The sequence below is a fragment of the Scyliorhinus torazame genome, chromosome 2 (assembly GCF_047496885.1).
Source record: "Scyliorhinus torazame isolate Kashiwa2021f chromosome 2, sScyTor2.1, whole genome shotgun sequence".
Lineage (NCBI taxonomy): Eukaryota > Metazoa > Chordata > Chondrichthyes > Carcharhiniformes > Scyliorhinidae > Scyliorhinus > Scyliorhinus torazame.
In genome coordinates, this window is record NC_092708.1 from 167032735 (window position 1) to 167049361 (window position 16627).

General features: G+C 45.5%; 1 protein-coding gene across 1 annotated transcript in view; it reads right to left on the reverse strand.

The window, feature by feature from the left end:
• The window catches only part of vps16 (VPS16 core subunit of CORVET and HOPS complexes), a 157177-nt gene that overhangs the window by 15091 nt on the left and 125459 nt on the right, over positions 1-16627 (reverse strand). The window contains exon 17 of the mRNA XM_072479370.1: positions 10150-10258. Within this exon, the coding sequence (XP_072335471.1) occupies positions 10150-10258 (109 nt within the window). The remainder of the gene's footprint in view (positions 1-10149; positions 10259-16627) is intronic.

Below are 16627 nucleotides of genomic sequence, written 5' to 3' on the forward strand. Positions count from 1 at the left end.
TTAGCACTGCTGCCTCACGGCGCCGAAGACTCGGGTTCTATCCGGGCCCCGGGTCACTGTCTATGTAGAGATTGCACATTCTTCCCGTGTCTGCGTGGGTCTCACCCCGATAACCCAAAAAGATGTGAAGGGTAGGTAGATTGGCCACGCTAAATTGCTGCTTAATTGGGAAAAAAAGAATTAAGTGCTTTAAATTTAAAAAAAGAAACAATTAAAAAAAAATGAGTGAAGCACATTTCAATTCCTGATTTTATTGATTGAATTTAAATTCCACCAACTGCCATGGTGGGATCTGAACCTGTGTACCCTCATGAGTCTGGGCCTCTGGATTAGTAGTTCAATGACATGACCACTACACCACTATCTCCCCTCCATGTTATGACTGATTTAATTTAGTTGCCTAAAATAGATGTGGTGAAATTAAATAATTCAAATTTGCATAAACTTCATAACTACCAGAAGCAGGAATTTTTATTGCTACATGTGCATCTGAATCTCATCTCAGCTGCTAAAGATATTCGCTCGCGTCTTCAGAAACCATATCAAACTTATACTGGACGAAATCTCCTTTTCCGAGTACTCATAATTTTACCATATATGCATTTGTAAAAGATTTGCAACAAGGAAGGTGGCCTCACCTCCTACGTATTTCAACAAAAACGGATTCTGGATGCTATGGAAACAATCGTTTTTTTCCCATAAATTTAGAGCACCAAATTATTTTTTTTCCAATTAAGGGGCAATTTAACACGGCCAATCCTTCTAACATGCACATCTTTGGGTTGTGGGGAAGAGACCCATGCAGATGTGGGGAGAAAACAATCAGGGTTAAGTGATTGCTAGATCAGTGGCAACTGGGTCCTTTTTTTTTTTCTTCTTTTCTTTTTTAAATTTAGTGTACCCAATTCATTTTTTCCAATTAAGGGGCAATTTAGCGTGGCCAATCCACCTACCCTGCACATCTTTGGGTTGTGGGGGCGAAACCCACGGAAACACGGGGAGAATGTGCAAACTCCACATGGACAGTGACCCAGAGCCTGGATTGAACCTGGGACCTCGGCGCCATGAGACAGCAGTGTTACTCACTGCGCCACAACTGGATCCTTTTGACTCTGATCACCTATCTTGAATATTGTAGTCAGATTGGCAGGCTCATGAATGTTCCACTTTCAGAAGCAATGGCTTTTAAAAAAAAGTATAAAGCTTCCAGTGACATCACTGGGGAGGCAGTGGGGTACTGGTAATGTCGCTGAACTAGTAATACGGAGTAATACAGTAAAACAGAGACCCAGAGTCATGCTCAGGGGTTTCGAATCCCCCATGGCAGATGGTGAAATTTGAATTCAATAGAAAAACATCTGGAATTAAAAGTCTAATGATGACCATGAAACCATTGTCATAAAAAAACATCTGGTTCATAATGTCCTTTAGGGAAGGAAATCTGTCGTCCTTATCTGGTCTGGCCTACATGGACTCCAGATCCATGGCAATGTGGTTGACTGTTAAATTCCCTCAGGGATCGGTCATAAATGCTGGCCCAGACAGAGATACCCACATCCCATGAACAAATTAAAAAAAAACAATCCCAAGAGCTCAAGGACAAAATGGCAATATTTAAAAAGTGCTCCACAACAAGGACAGGAGGATGAACAACAAAGACTCCACTTTTCCTAAAGGTTAACATACAAGAAATAGATAACTATTCCAAAACACAGAATGACAAATCACATGCTCTTCCACGAGACTTCGCAAAGCCGTGCCCTTTTTACAAGCTAGCAGGGTAAGCTCAGAACTTTAAATTTCTTGCAAAACAAAAATATTATGAGGAACCCACAGCAGTGTTGGCAAGAGTGCTCATTGAAGCATTAATCCTATTTCCTGACCTGCCCATTGCAACCTTTCCCTGTCATCCTGCTCTGTCTCAAAATGGAGGTACCCAGCTATAAAGGATAGCACTTGTGCCAAAATATGCTCACCTAGCAGCATCTCTTTTCTTCGAAATGGTGCGACTAACCTGCTCTCCCCGAAAGCTATGCAGAGTCCAGGTGTTTCAAGCAACTCTTGTATACAACCTGCCCTTTGCAGACCATTAGAAATGGCAAACAGAGGCCCAGAAACATTTAACTACAACCTGCATTTTATAGTGCCTCATAACACAGAAGGAGACAATCCAAATTTTGGGTCCATGAGGATTAAAGGAGCAACTTAAAGAGGTAAAAGAGAGGTCTATGGAGGGAACTGCAGTGTTTTCCAAGCCAACTGAAGGCATCACTGCCAATAGTGGATGGATAATATAGAGGTTGTACAAGAGATCAGAACTGAAGGAGCATAGAGATCTTTGAGGCTTCAAGTGATAGAAGATGTTACAGATATAGGGAGGGGGTGACATAATGGACAGATTTGAAAGCAAGGATGTGGATTTTGGAATTGAGAGGAGAAATGTCAAATCAGGAACCTATATATGTCAGCTAGCTACCTACAAAGGAAAAATGGATGAACAAGGTTTGGAGCAAGTTAATATATGGGGAGAGTTTACAAAGGATGGATGGTGGGAAACTGTCCAGCACTGGAATAGTCAAGTCTTGATTGAACAAAGTCATGCATGAGGATTTTAGTAGCATATGTGCTAAAGTAGGGCGAAAGTCAGGTGGCACGGTAACACAGTGGTTAGCACTGTTGCTTCACAACGCCAGGGTCCCGGGTTCAATTCCCTGCTTGGGTCACTGTCTGTGCGGAGTCTGCACGTTTTCCCAGTGTGCGTGGGTTTCCTTCAGGTGCTCCAGTTTAAACATAGAACATTACAGTGCAGTACAGGCCCTTCAGCCCTCGATGTTGCGCCGACTTGTGAAACCACTCTAAAGCCCATCTACACTATTCCCTTATTGTCCATATGTCTATCCAATGACCATTTGAATGTCCTTAGTGTTGGCAAGTCCACTACTGTTGCAGGCAGGGCATTCCACGCCCTTACTACTCTGAGTAAAGAACCTACCTCTGACATCTGTCTTATATCTATCTCCCCTCAATTTAAAGGTATGTCCCCTCGTGCTAGACATTACCACACGAGGAAAAAGGCTCTTACTGTCCACCCTATCCAATCCTCTGATCATCTTGTATGCCTCAATTAAGTCACCTCTTAACCTTCTTCTCTCTAACGAAAACAGCCTCAAGTCCCTCAGCCTTTCCTCATAAGATCTTCCCTCCATACCAGGCAACATTCTGGTAAATCTCCTCTGCACCCTTTCCAATGCTTCCACATCCTTCCTATAATGCGGTGACCAGAATTGCACGCAATACTCCAAATGCGGCTGCACCAGAGTGTTGTACAGCTGCAACATGACCTCATGGCTCCTAAACTCAATCCCTCTACCAGTAAAAGCTAACACACCGTACGGCTTCTTAACAACCCTCTCAACCTTCAGAGATCTATGTACATGGACACCGAGATCTCTCTGCTCATCCACACTGCCAAGAATCTTACCATTAGCCCAGTACTCAGTCTTCCTGTTATTCCTTCCAAAATGAATCACCTCACACTTTTCTGCATTAAACTCCATTTGCCACCTCTCAGCCCAGGGCTGCAGCTTATCGATGTCCCTCTGTAACTTGTAACATCCTTCCGCTGTGTCCACAACTCCACCGACTTTATTGTCATCTGCAAATTTACTCACCCATCCTTCTGCAGCGCTGGGCTGAGAGGTGGCAAATGGAGTCTAATGCAGAAAAGTGTGAGGTGATTCATTTTGGAAGGAATAACAGGAAGACAGAGTACTGGGCTAATGGTAAGATTCTTGGCAGTGTGGATGAGCAGAGAGATCTCGGTGTCCATGTACATAGATCCCTGAAAGTTGCCACTCAGGTTGAGAGGGTTGTTAAGAAGGCGTACGGTGTGTTAGCTTTTATTGGTAGAGGGATTGAGTTTCGGAGCCATGAGGTCATGTTGCAGCTGTACAAAACTCTGGTGTGGCCGCATTTAGAGTATTGCGCGCAATTCTGAACACCGCATTATAGAAAGGATGTGGAAGCACTGGAAAGGGTGCAGAGGAGATTTACCAGAATGTTGCCTGGTATGGAGGGAAGATCTTATGAGGAAAGGCTGAGGGACTTGAGGCTGTTTTCGTTAGAGAGAAGAAGGTTAAGAGGTGACTTAATTGAGGCATACAAGATGATCAGAGGATTGGATAGGGTGGACAGTTCGAGCCTTTTTCCTCGTATGGTAATATCTAGCACGAGGGGACATAGCTTGAAATTGAGGGGAGATAGATATAAGACAGACGTCAGAGGTAGGTTCTTTACTCAGAGAGTAGTAAGGGTGTGGAATGCCCTGCCTGCAACAGTAGTGGACTTGCCAACACTAAGGGTATTCAAATGGTCATTGGATAGACATATGGACGATAAGGGAATAGTGTAAATGGGCTTTAGAGTGGTTTCACAGGTCGGCGCAACATCGAGGGCTGAAGGGCCTGTACTGCACTGTTATGTTCTATGCCCTCCTCCAGGTCATTTATAAAAATGACAAACAGCAGTGGCCCCAAAACAGATCCTTGTGGTACACCACTAGTAACTGGACTCCAGTCTGAACATTTCCCATCAACCACCACCCTTTGTCTTCTTCCAGCTAGCCAATTTCTGATCCAAACTGCTAAATCACCCTGAATCCCATGGCTCCGAATTTTCTGCAGTAGCCTACCATGGGGAACCTTATCAAACGCTTTACTGAAATTCATATACACCACATCAACTCCTTTACCCTTATCCACCTTTTTGGTCACCTTCTCAAAGAACTCAATAAGGTTTGTGAGGCACGACCTACCCTTCACAAAACCGTGTTGACTATCTCAAATCAAATTATTCCTTTCCAGATGATTATACATCCTATCTCTTATAAACCTTTCCAAGATTTTTCCCACAACAGAAGTAAGGCTCACTGGTCTATAGTTACCGGGGTTATCTCTACTCCCCTTCTTGAACAAGGGGACAACATTTGCTATCCTCCAGTCTTCTGGCACTATTCCTGTAGACAAAGATGACTTAAAGATCAAGGCAAAAGGCTCAGCAATCTCCTCCCTAGCTTCACAGAGAATCCTAGGAGAAATCCCATCCGGCCCAGGTGACTTATCTATTTTCACACTTTCCAGAATTGCTAACACCTCCTCCTTATGATCCTCAAGCTCTTCTAGTCTAGTAGCCTGAATCTCAGTATTCTCCTCGACAACATTGTCTTTTTCCTGTGTGAATACTGATGAAAAATATTCATTTAGCACCTCTCCTATCTCCTTGGACTCCAAGCACAACTTCCCACGACTGTCCTTGACTGGCCCTACTCTTACCCTAGTCATTCTTTTATTCCTGACTTATCTATAGAAAGCTTTAGGGTTATCCTTGATCCTACCTGCCAAAGACTTCTCATGTCCCCTCCTGGCTCTTCTTAGCTCTCTCTTTAGGTCCTTCCTAGCTAACTTGTAACTCTCGAGCGCCCTAACTGAACCTTCATGTCTCATCTTTACATAAGTCTCCTTCTTCCTCTTGACAAGTGTTTCGACTGCTTTAGTAAACCATGGTTCCCTCACTCGACCACTTCCTCCCTGCCTGACAGGTACATACTTATCAAGGACAGGCAGTAGCTGTTCCTTGAACAAGCTCCACATTTCCATTGTGCCCATCCCCTGCAGTTTTCCTCTCCATCCGATGTATCCTAAGTCTTGCCTCATCGCATCATAATTGCCTTTCCCCCAACTCTTGCCCTGCGGTATATACCTATCCCTTTCCATCACTAAAGTAAACGTAATCGAATTGTGGTCACTATCACCAAAGTGCTCACCTATCTCCAAATCTAATACTTGTCCTGGTTCATTTCCCACTACCAAATCCAATATGGCCTCGCCTCTCGTTGGCCTATCTACATACTGTGTCAGGAAACCCTCCTGCACACATTGGACTAAAACGGACCCATCTAATGTACTCGAACTATAGCGTTTCCAGTCAATATTTGGAAAGTTAATGTCCCCCATAACAACTACCCTGTTGCTTTCGCTCCTGTCCAGAATCATCTTTGCAATCCTCTCCTCTACATCTCTGGAACTTTTCGGAGGCCTATAGAAAACCCCTAACAGGGTGACCTCTCCTTTCCGGTTTCTAACCTCAGCCCATACTACCTCAGTAGACGAGTCCTCATCAAACGTCCTTTCTGCCACCGTAATACTGTCTTTGACTACCAATGCCACCCCTCCCCCTCTTTTACCACCTTCCCTGAGCTTACTGAAATATCTAAATCCCGGCACCTGCAACAACCATTCCTGTCCCTGCTCTATCCATGTCTCCGAAATGACCACAACATCGAAGTCCCAGGTACCAACCCATGCTGCAAGTTCACCCACCTTATTCCGGATGCTCCTGGCATTGAAGAAGACACACTTTAAACCACCTTCCTGCCTGCACACTCCTGCAACTTTGAAACCCTACTCATGACCTCACTACTCGCAACCTCCTGTATACTGGAGCTACAATTCAGGTTCCCAAGCCCCTGCTGAACTAGTTTAAACCCTCCCGAAGAGCATTAGCAAATTTCCCCCCCCTGAATATTGGTACCCCTCTGGTCCAGGTGCAGACCATCCCGTTTGTAGAGGTCCCACCGACCCCAGAATGAGCCCCAATTATCCAGAAATCTGAAACCCTCCCTCCTGCACCATCCCTGTAGCCACGTGTTCAACTCCTCTCTCTCCCTATTCCTCGTTTCGCTATCACGTGGCACGGGTAACAACTCAGAGATAATAACTCTGTTTGTCCTAGATCTAAGTTTCCACCCTAGCTCCCTGAATTCCTGCCTTACATTCCCATCCCTTTTCCTACCCATGTCGTTGGTACCTATGTGGACCACGACTTGGGGCTGCTCCCCCTCCCCCTTAAGGATCCCGAAAACACGATCCGAGACATCACGCACCCTGGCACCTGGGAGGCAACACACCAACTGTGAGTCTCTCTCGTTCCCACAGAATCTCCTATCTATCCCCCTAACTATGGAGTCTCCAATGACTAATGCTCTACTCCTCTCCCCCCTTCCCTTCTGAGCAACAGGGACAGACTCTGTGCCAGAGACCTGTCTCACAAGTCCCAAAAGACATGCTTGTTAGGTGAATTGGACATTCTGAATTCTCCCTCTGTGTACCTGAACAGGCGCCGGAGTGTGGCGACTGGGGGATTTTCACAGTAACTTCATTGCAGTGTTAATGTAAGCCTACTTGTGACACTAATAAATATTATTAAAGAAAAGTCGCCCAATGTGAAGGATGTGGAAGCGGGCGGTCTGAATGATGGAGAGGATACATGGGTGAAAGCTCATGTCAGGATCAAACAGAACACCAAGGTTTCAACCAGTTTGGCTCTGCAGACAATTGCCAAGGATAGAAACAATGGCTAAGAAACAGAGTTTGGAGTGGGGACCAAGGACAATCACCACACTAATCCTCCCCCCACTCCCTCAAAGTACACCTTCCCAAGAACAAATATCACATCACCCAAAGGAGCTATCCAAGTACCACTAAACTAAATGTTTTCCACAAGACCCAACTGTCTACATTAAACTCCAAAAGGAACCATTTTCACATAACTGTAGCTCAACAAATTTCCGAACATATCTTCCTTTCATATCATATTTATTTTCAGATCAAAGGACAACTCAAACCTCCTTACAATTTATGTTCAATACTTTGCCAGTAATTAGTGCAGAAAATAAAGAAAATATGGAAGTGAACATTCACAAACACTACCTCCAATGTAATATGAAAGAGTCAGCTCTGGCTAAAACATCTGGGCAATGACTACTAAAAGACTGCACCAAAAGGGATTCTCTGCTCCACATGTTTTAGATCTGTCCATAGGTTCAGCCTTTCTGGGAACTACCCACAAAGCCAAAAATAGTATACAGACTTGCAGATTAAACCCTATATATATTAATTTTTCCGAGTAAGAAAGCTCCCCCTCTCACCCTTGTAAAGCAGACTAGTGCATTTATTATTACTATGCCAAAGCACCTGCTCTATGAGGCAGAAAATGTCTCCATACAAGAAAGAGGAGCTTCAAAAATCTATGGATATATCTCATTCAGAAAGGGTGATGTACAGATTAAATTCAGAAATAGTCAAGCAAACTGGAAGCCATTGATGGGAACCCACAATGCAGGACCCTGCACAATCATAGAATTTACAGTGCAGAAGGAGGCCATTCGCCCCATCGTGTCTGCGCCAGCTCTTACAAAGAGCACCCTACTCAAGCCCACATCTCTACCCCATCCCCGTAACCCAGTAACCCCCACTTAACAATGACCCAAAGTACTCACCAAGAAAGTAAAAGTGGACCCATTGTTAGGAAAACAAAGAAGGGATTAATATTTGTATTCGTAAACATTTGAAATAAGGTATAGATTTAGGTGGGTTTAATTTAATGTTTGTGTTCCTGGAAGAGACCTATAGTTAAGATTCATGTTGGACAAAGATGTTTGTATATGTGGGGGTGTTGGTTAAGTTCCAACTGTGATAGGGAGAGCCATAGCGTGAAGAGCAAATATAGTTGATTAGTAACTAGAGGCCCTTGTTCGAAAAAAAACGTTCTTTATTTTTAGTTGGAAGCTACAGCAGTTGATGGTAGGCAGCTAGAGAAAGAACATCTCTCTCAGCTTTGCTAGAAGAAAAGCCATACAATGGAGTAATGGTTAAGAAAGCCTGTGCCAGAAATCTAAAGGACAGCTACTTAAGGAAACTAGATAAATGAAGGGGAGTTTCTAGGGAGCCTGATGTCAAAGGAACAAAGAGGAACTGGGAATGGAAAAGGGTACTGTTCATTTCTAGTCACAGAACTGTAAAGGGGCTGGGTACCGAGAAGTCAGAAAGATATCTGAACTGGTTCTAAGATTTGTGATATCTTACTACAGTTTGTGAGACGTCATGTGAAATAATTGTGGAGCAATCGGTGATTGGGTATCAGAATTTGCTTGCGTAAAAGCATTCAAGACAAATAAATCTTAAAAGGGGATGGTGTAAATCCTGGAGTGGATTCGCTGGTAGAAGTAGAGCAGAAGCTCTGTTAAAAACAGTCCTTTGGAAAATGTAGACTTGAATTAAGGAATGCAAATTGTTAATGGAAAGCATAATTACACAAGAAGATTTTGAAGCATGTTTTGGGAGTGAAGTTTGTAAACTCTCCATGACAATCATCCAGGGTAGATTTGGAGGAGAAATCCAACAGACACTAACTTGGATTCAGAGTGGAGTGCGTGTTTGACCACAGCAAAAGTGTTTTATAAAAAAGGGACTTTGTGTGCTAATGAGACCACTGTAGCTTCAAATGTACTGTGGCGTCCATATTAATCTTCAAACCTGTGTCTCATTGGTAACTTAACAGGGCAGTAAAGGAATATTGTATTATAATCTATTTTTCATGTTTAATAAATGTTTTCTTTCTTGTTGTTAAAACTAATTAGTGGTCCTTGACTCTGTTCCTCCACATTTGATAGAAAGGTAAAAGTTACAGTCTTTTGATCTAGGGTTCCATCCTGGGATCTTCCCATCCAGTTATAACATCAACTGGGATTCTAACACCATAGCAACTATCCCAACTCCATGATATTTTCAAGGTCCTTCCCATTTCCTGGCCAAACCTCACTGGCCATTGGTTAATAATCATGGTTAATCCCCTGCATCCCCACCCACTAGAACACAGTACTTAACATGTTCATTATATTCTGACTTCCAACTTTGTCACATGGTCCTTAAGAGATATACATGGTACACTAAGATTTCAGAAAAGTGTGTACTATAATTTCAGATAAAAGTGATTCGACAACCAGGCCACCTCCCCCTTCTCAACCTGTTTGCCAGATTAAACAAAATAAAATCTTTGCTTTCTTTTCTCCGAACCCCTACTCCCCAAAATAACATTGTCCATAAATTTTATCCTTCCAATTTTTTTCATATGGCACTTTTTTTTTTAACCAGGATGATTAAAAGTCAATCACCTCTACACATTGCAAGTTTCAAGATAGATTACTAGGAATTAACTCAGGGGTGAAAAATGAAAAGTTCAAGTGGAAGAATGACCCAATATAATCATTGCCTTCAGCTAAAAGTTATACTTTCATTGTAATATTTCAGTTACCTAAATCAGTGTCTCCACTTTCTATCGCTTTAAGTAGTGCCAACTGACTCCTTTTCATCTTCAACAGCAAGGGCACCTGCTCACCAGACCTTGGCTCGTATTCTAAAAGCTAGAATCAAACAGAAGTTATATAGCCTCCAGAAATGTCAATTTTCTTCAGTGATTCTCTCAGTACAGCTCCGCAGCAAATAAACAAAGTGACAAAGCTGCACTTTGCAAGAATATAGAAACAAATCTATAATTTATCTTACATTGGGCCAAAATACACTGTCAAAATCAACAGTCCTGACCGTTACTTATGTGTAAATTACACAGTAACTTTAGGAGAGAAGTTGCGTGCGTTAGACATGAAAATACAGATGCTGTTGTCCAATCTACTGTTCATTGCTCCAGTTGTCTAAAAATGGCATTTTTTCCATAAAAATGCACTTGATTCATAAAATTTATAAAGGTCCATTACAAAACACTGACTTGAAAATTACAGAAAGTGCAATAAAATTCAATTGGTCTCCAAACAGCATGTTCCACGCTGAGGTGCCTCAATACAATTGTAATACTCTTGACATTTACAATATACGTTCCATGGCAGACGAACAGCCTGAGGGTAAAGTGTTTCCAGTTGAAGATTACAGAGAGTACAATAGAATTCACCTAGTCTCCAAATGGCATCTTGCTGCTTAACTGCCATTCAAATTCATTGAGCAACACGAGGTTCCTGTATTTGCATGGGGGATACAAAGTGAGCTCACCATATTTCTAGTCAAAGTACCCTTCTTCATAGAATTTACAGTGCAGGAGGCCATTCGGCCCATCGAGTCTGCACCGGCTCTTGGAAAGTCTTAACAACATGTAACGTTTTGATTACTGCCAAACATGCTCTTTGCGACAAAATATATACGTTTATACATGTTGAGTCTTACTCATTCAGTTTTTAATTGCATTTAAATATTTGTTTTAAATACTTGTCTTTTTTGTTTTATTCTTAATCCAATCTTTTTTCATAGATTTGACAAGTGAATTCACCCACATAGGCCTCAGTTTTGCCTGTCTCTTTATGGGGTGTGTGGAACATTCATTGTTCCAGTCCTAATCCAGCCCCCACCCACAACTTTTTATCAGTGCATCCAAAGACTGTTTCAGTGACGCTCCATGTTCCCGTCTAGACATGGAAAAATTATTAATTTTGCTTCCACCCCACTATCAACGTCACATGGTCCATCTTCTACACTTCCTTTCCATTCCTTGACCATTCTATTTCAATTTCTGGGGTTAGACTGTCCACTAATATCCATTTCAAACTCATTGACTCCTACAGCTACCTAGACTACAGCTCTTCATGCCCCGCATCTTGTAAGGGCTCCATCCCATTCTCCCAATTCCTTCGCCTCTGTTGCATCTGTTCTGATGGTGTCACTTTCCAAAACAGTGTTGCTGACATGTCTTCATTTTTCCTTAATTGTGGTTTCCCACCCACTGTGGTCGGCAGGGCCATCTCCTGCACCTCTGCTCTCACCCCCTCCCCACTCTCCCAGAACCAGGATACAGTCCCCCTTGTCCTCACTTTTCACCCAATCAGCCTCTGCATCCTCCGCTAGTAACACCAACAAAACGCCACTGTACCTCGGTACACGTGACAATAAACAAATCCAATCCAATCCAATCTAATCCAATCCAATCAGCATTATTCCACCACCAAACACATCTTCCCCTCACTCCAGTGACATTTTGCAGGGACCGTTCCCTCTGGGATACCCTGGTCCACTCCTCCATCACCCCCAACACACCACCTTCTTCCCACGGCACTTTCCCAAACAATCGCCGGTGGTGTATCACCTGCCCCTTTACCTTTTCCCTTTTCAAGGGCCTAAACACTCTTTTGAAGTGAGGCAGTGCTTCACCTGTACCTCCTTCAATCTGGTCTATTGCATTTGCTGCTCCCAATATAGTCTACTCTACATCAAACTAAACGCAGATTGGGTGACCGCTTTGCAGAACACCGCCGGTCCGTCGCTTACCATTTCAACTCACCACCTTACTCTTACATCCACATATCCATCCTTAGCCTACTGCAATGTTCCAGTGAAGCCCAGCACGAAATTGGAGGAACAGCACCTCATCTTCCGATTAGGCACTTTACAGCCGTAGACCCGTTACAGCTTTCTGGACTTAACACCGAGTTCAACAAATTCAGAATGTGAACTCTCTCTTCCACCTTCACCCCATTTTTATTTCCATCCATTTATTTTCATTTCTTGCATCGGTTTTTCCCTCACCATTGTTCCCCCTGCCCCCACCCCACTTGGGCCATCTGCTCCTAGTTGCCCTTTCACACACTGCTCACCTTTGTTCTGCCATTAACACATTCTAATCTTTTTATGTGCCTCTATCAGCACCCTTCCTAGCCTTAATCACCCCGATTTACATTCCTTTTGTCTTTCTGTCCACAACACCTTTGTCGATTTCCACTTATCACTGACCCTCTATCCAGCCCCACCACTCCACTCCCATCAACAGTATTAAACTGACCCTATTTCCTGTTTTCTCTAGCTTTGAGAAAGAGTCACCCAGACTTGAAACGTTAGCTCACTTCTCTCTCCACAGATGCTGTCAAACCTGCTGTGACTGTCCAGTATTTTCTCTTTTTATTTCAGATTCCAGCATTCGCAGTCATTTGCTTTTATCACTATTCTAAACTTGCATTTCTTCGATCGTGTCAGCAGGGGGGGGGGGGGGGGGGGGGTAAAAAAAAAAAAAGGAGGTAGAGGAGTTGAAGGCAGGTTGGTGGGGTGTTAGGTATCTTGTTGGTTTGATTATTTGCAGCACAGTTGGCTTGTTTTGTTTTCTGTTGTGTTTGATGCGTAAATATATAAATGCCCCAATAAAATATTTTTCAAAAAAGAAAACTATTCTTCAATCTGATTGGTTATTAAGGAATGGGAAGCGACTTCCGGGTGCGGCGATGACCAGCTGAGTCGCACGTTTCGGCAGCTCCCGGTGGAACGGACTTTTGGGCTCTGAATAAGAGCCCCAACAGCAATTTTAATGGCTAAAAGTACTGTGCGGTGAACCAGAAGGGAATCCCCCCTGGATACGGATGAAAAAAGGAGAGGAAGGTGGCCGGATTGCGGTAGATCCTTTAGAGCAGCGGCAAGGAAGGCAAGCAAAAACCAAGATGGCGTCGGAAGGTGGCAGTTTAATATGGGGCCCTGAACAACACGAGTTTTTGAAACGCTGAGTGGAAGAACTCAAAAAGGAAATGAAGAAGGAGCTGTTGGCCCTGATATTACAGGCGATCGAAGGGCTAAAGGAGGAGCAAAAGACCCAGGAGCGGGAGCTTCGGGTCGTGAAGGCAAAGGCTGCCGAGAATGAGGACGACATACAGGGCCTGGTGGTGAAGACGGAGATGCACGAGGCACACCATAAACGATGTGTGGAAAGGCTGGAGGCGCTGGAGAACAACGCGAGGAGGAACAACCTAAGGATTCTTGGTCTTCCTGAAGGTGCGGAGGGAGCGGACGTCGGGGCATATGTGAGCACGATGCTGCACTCGTTAATGGGAGCGGAGGCCCCGACAGGTCCGCTGGAGGTGGAGGGAGCATACCGAGTGATGGCGCGAGGACCGAGAGCAGGAGAAATTCCTAGAGCCATAGTGGTGAGATTCCTCCGTTTAAAGGATAGAGAGATGGTCCTTAGATGGGCAAAGAAAACTCGGAGCAGTAAGTGGGAGAACGCGGTGATCCGCGTATACCAAGACTGGAGTGCGGAGGTGGCGAGAAGGAGGGCGAGCTTTAATCGGGCCAAGGCGGTGCTTCACAAAAAGAAGATAAAATTCGGAATGCTGCAACCGGCAAGACTGTGGGTCACATATCAAGGGAGGCACCACTACTTTGAGACGGCGGATGAGGCGTGGACTTTTATCGTGGAAGAAAAATTGGAATGAGCGGGTTATTTAAAAAAAGAACGTTTGAAACAAAGTGGTGGGGCGAGTATGGGGGGCGAAGAGAGGGGTAAAAAGGGGGGAAAGAGGAGGTTTATGTTATTAATCCTGCGATGTGGTAACTTTTCTCTCTTCCACAGGAGGTGGTGGGGGGAGGAAAGGAGGTGGAGGAGATGGGGCGTTGGCCATTGGGGGCGGGGCCAAGGGGGAAGCGCGGGCTCGGTTCCCGCGCTATGATAATCATGGCGGGAATAGGGAAGCAGGAAGGAGGGGGCGTCGCACGGTGCGAGCCGAGGTCATGGGGGGAAGCCGAGGTCGGCCAGAGTTTGCTGACTTCTGGGAGCAACATGGGGGGTGTAACTACGCTAGTGGGGGATCTAGCGGGGGGGTGGGAGGGGGGAATTATTGGGCTGCTGCTGCTGGGGAGAGGGGGGAGCTGGCATGGGGTGGGATGGGCGGGGGGGCACCGCCTGGGGGGGACACAGCTGCGTGGGAACCGGGTGAGGAGCTGGAAAAAGGAGATGGCTAATCGACAAGGGGGGCGGGGTAAAAAGCCCCCCAACCCGGCTGATCACGTGGAACGTGAGAGGGCTGAACGGGCCGATAAAGAGGGCACGGGTACTCGCACACCTTAAGAAACTTAAGGCAGACGTGGTTATGTTACAGGAAACGCACTTGAAACTGATAGACCAGGTGAGACTACGCAAAGGTTGGGTGGGGCAGGTGTTCCATTCGGGGCTAGATGCGAAAAACAGGGGGGTGGCTATATTAGTGGGGAAGCGGGTAATGTTTGAGGCAAAGACTATAGTGGCGGATAGCGGGGGCAGATACGTGATGGTGAGTGGCAAACTACAGGGGGAGACGGTGGTTTTGGTAAACGTATATGCCCCGAACTGGGATGATGCCAATTTTATGAGGCGTATGCTAGGACGCATCCCGGACCTAGAGGTGGGAAAGTTGGTAATGGGGGGAGATTTCAATACGGTGTTGGAACCAGGGCTGGACAGGTCGAGGTCCAGGACTGGAAGGAGGCCGGCAGCAGCCAAGGTGCTTAAAGATTTTATGGAGCAGATGGGAGGAGTAGACCCGTGGAGATTTAGCAGGCCTAGGAGTAAGGAGTTTTCGTTTTTCTCCTATGTCCACAAAGTCTATTTTGTTTTGGGAAGGGCGTTGATCCCGAAGGTGAGGGGAACGGAGTATACGGCTATAGCCATTTCGGATCACGCTCCACATTGGGTGGACTTGGAGATAGGGGAGGAAACAGAAGGGCGCCCACCCTGGAGAATGGACATGGGACTAATAGCAGATGAGGGGGTGTGTCTAAGGGTGAGGGGGTGCATTGAAAAGTACTTGGAACTCAATGATAATGGGGAGGTCCAGGTGGGAGTGGTCTGGGAGGCGCTGAAGGCAGTGGTTAGAGGGGAGCTGATATCAATAAGGGCACATAAAGGAAAGCAGGAGAGTAGGGAACGGGAGCGGTTGCTGCAAGAACTTCTAAGGGTGGACAGGCAATATGCGGAGGCACCGGAGGAGGGACTGTACAGGGAAAGGCAAAGGCTACACGTAGAATTTGACTTGCTGACAACGGGTACTGCAGAGGCACAGTGGAGGAAGGCACAGGGTGTACAGTACGAATATGGGGAGAAGGCGAGCAGGTTGCTGGCCCACCAATTGAGGAACAGGGGAGCAGCGAGGGAAATAGGGGGAGTGAGGGATGAGGAAGGAGAGATGGAGCGGGGAGCGGAGAGAGTGAATGGAGTGTTCAAGGCATTTTATTAAAAATTATACGAAGCTCAACCCCCGGATGGGAGGGAGAGAATGATGGGCTTTCTGGACCGGCTGGAATTTCCCAAGGTGGAGGAGCAGGAAAGGGTGGGACTGGGAGCACAGATTGAAATAGAGGAAGTAGTGAAAGGAATTAGGAGCATGCAGGCGGGGAAGGCTCCGGGACCGGATGGATTCCCAGTTGAATTTTACAGGAAATATGTGGACTTGCTCGCCCCGCTACTGATGAGGACCTTTAATGAGGCAAAGGAAAGGGGACAGCTCTCCCCGACTCTGTCTGAGGCAACGATATCGCTTCTCCTAAAGAAGGAAAAGGACCCGCTGCAATGCGGGTCCTATAGACCTATTTCCCTCCTAAATGTAGACGCTAAGATTCTGGCCAAGGCAATGGTAATGAGGATAGAGGATTGTGTCCCGAGGGTGGTCCATGAGGACCAAACTGGGTTTGTGAAGGGGAGACAGCTGAATACGAATATACGGAGGCTGCTAGGGGTAATGATGATTCCCCCACCAGAGGGGGAAGCGGAGATAGTGGTGGCGATGGATGCCGAGAAAGCATTTGATAGAGTGGAGTGGGATTATCTGTGGGAGGTGCTGAGGAGATTTGGTTTTGGAGATGAGTATGTTGGATGGGTGCAGCTGTTGTATAGGGCCCCAGTGGCGAGTGTGGTCACGAATGGACGGGGATCTGCATACTTTCGGCTCCATAGAGGGACAAGGCAGGGATGCCCTCTGTCCCCATTATTGTTTGCACTG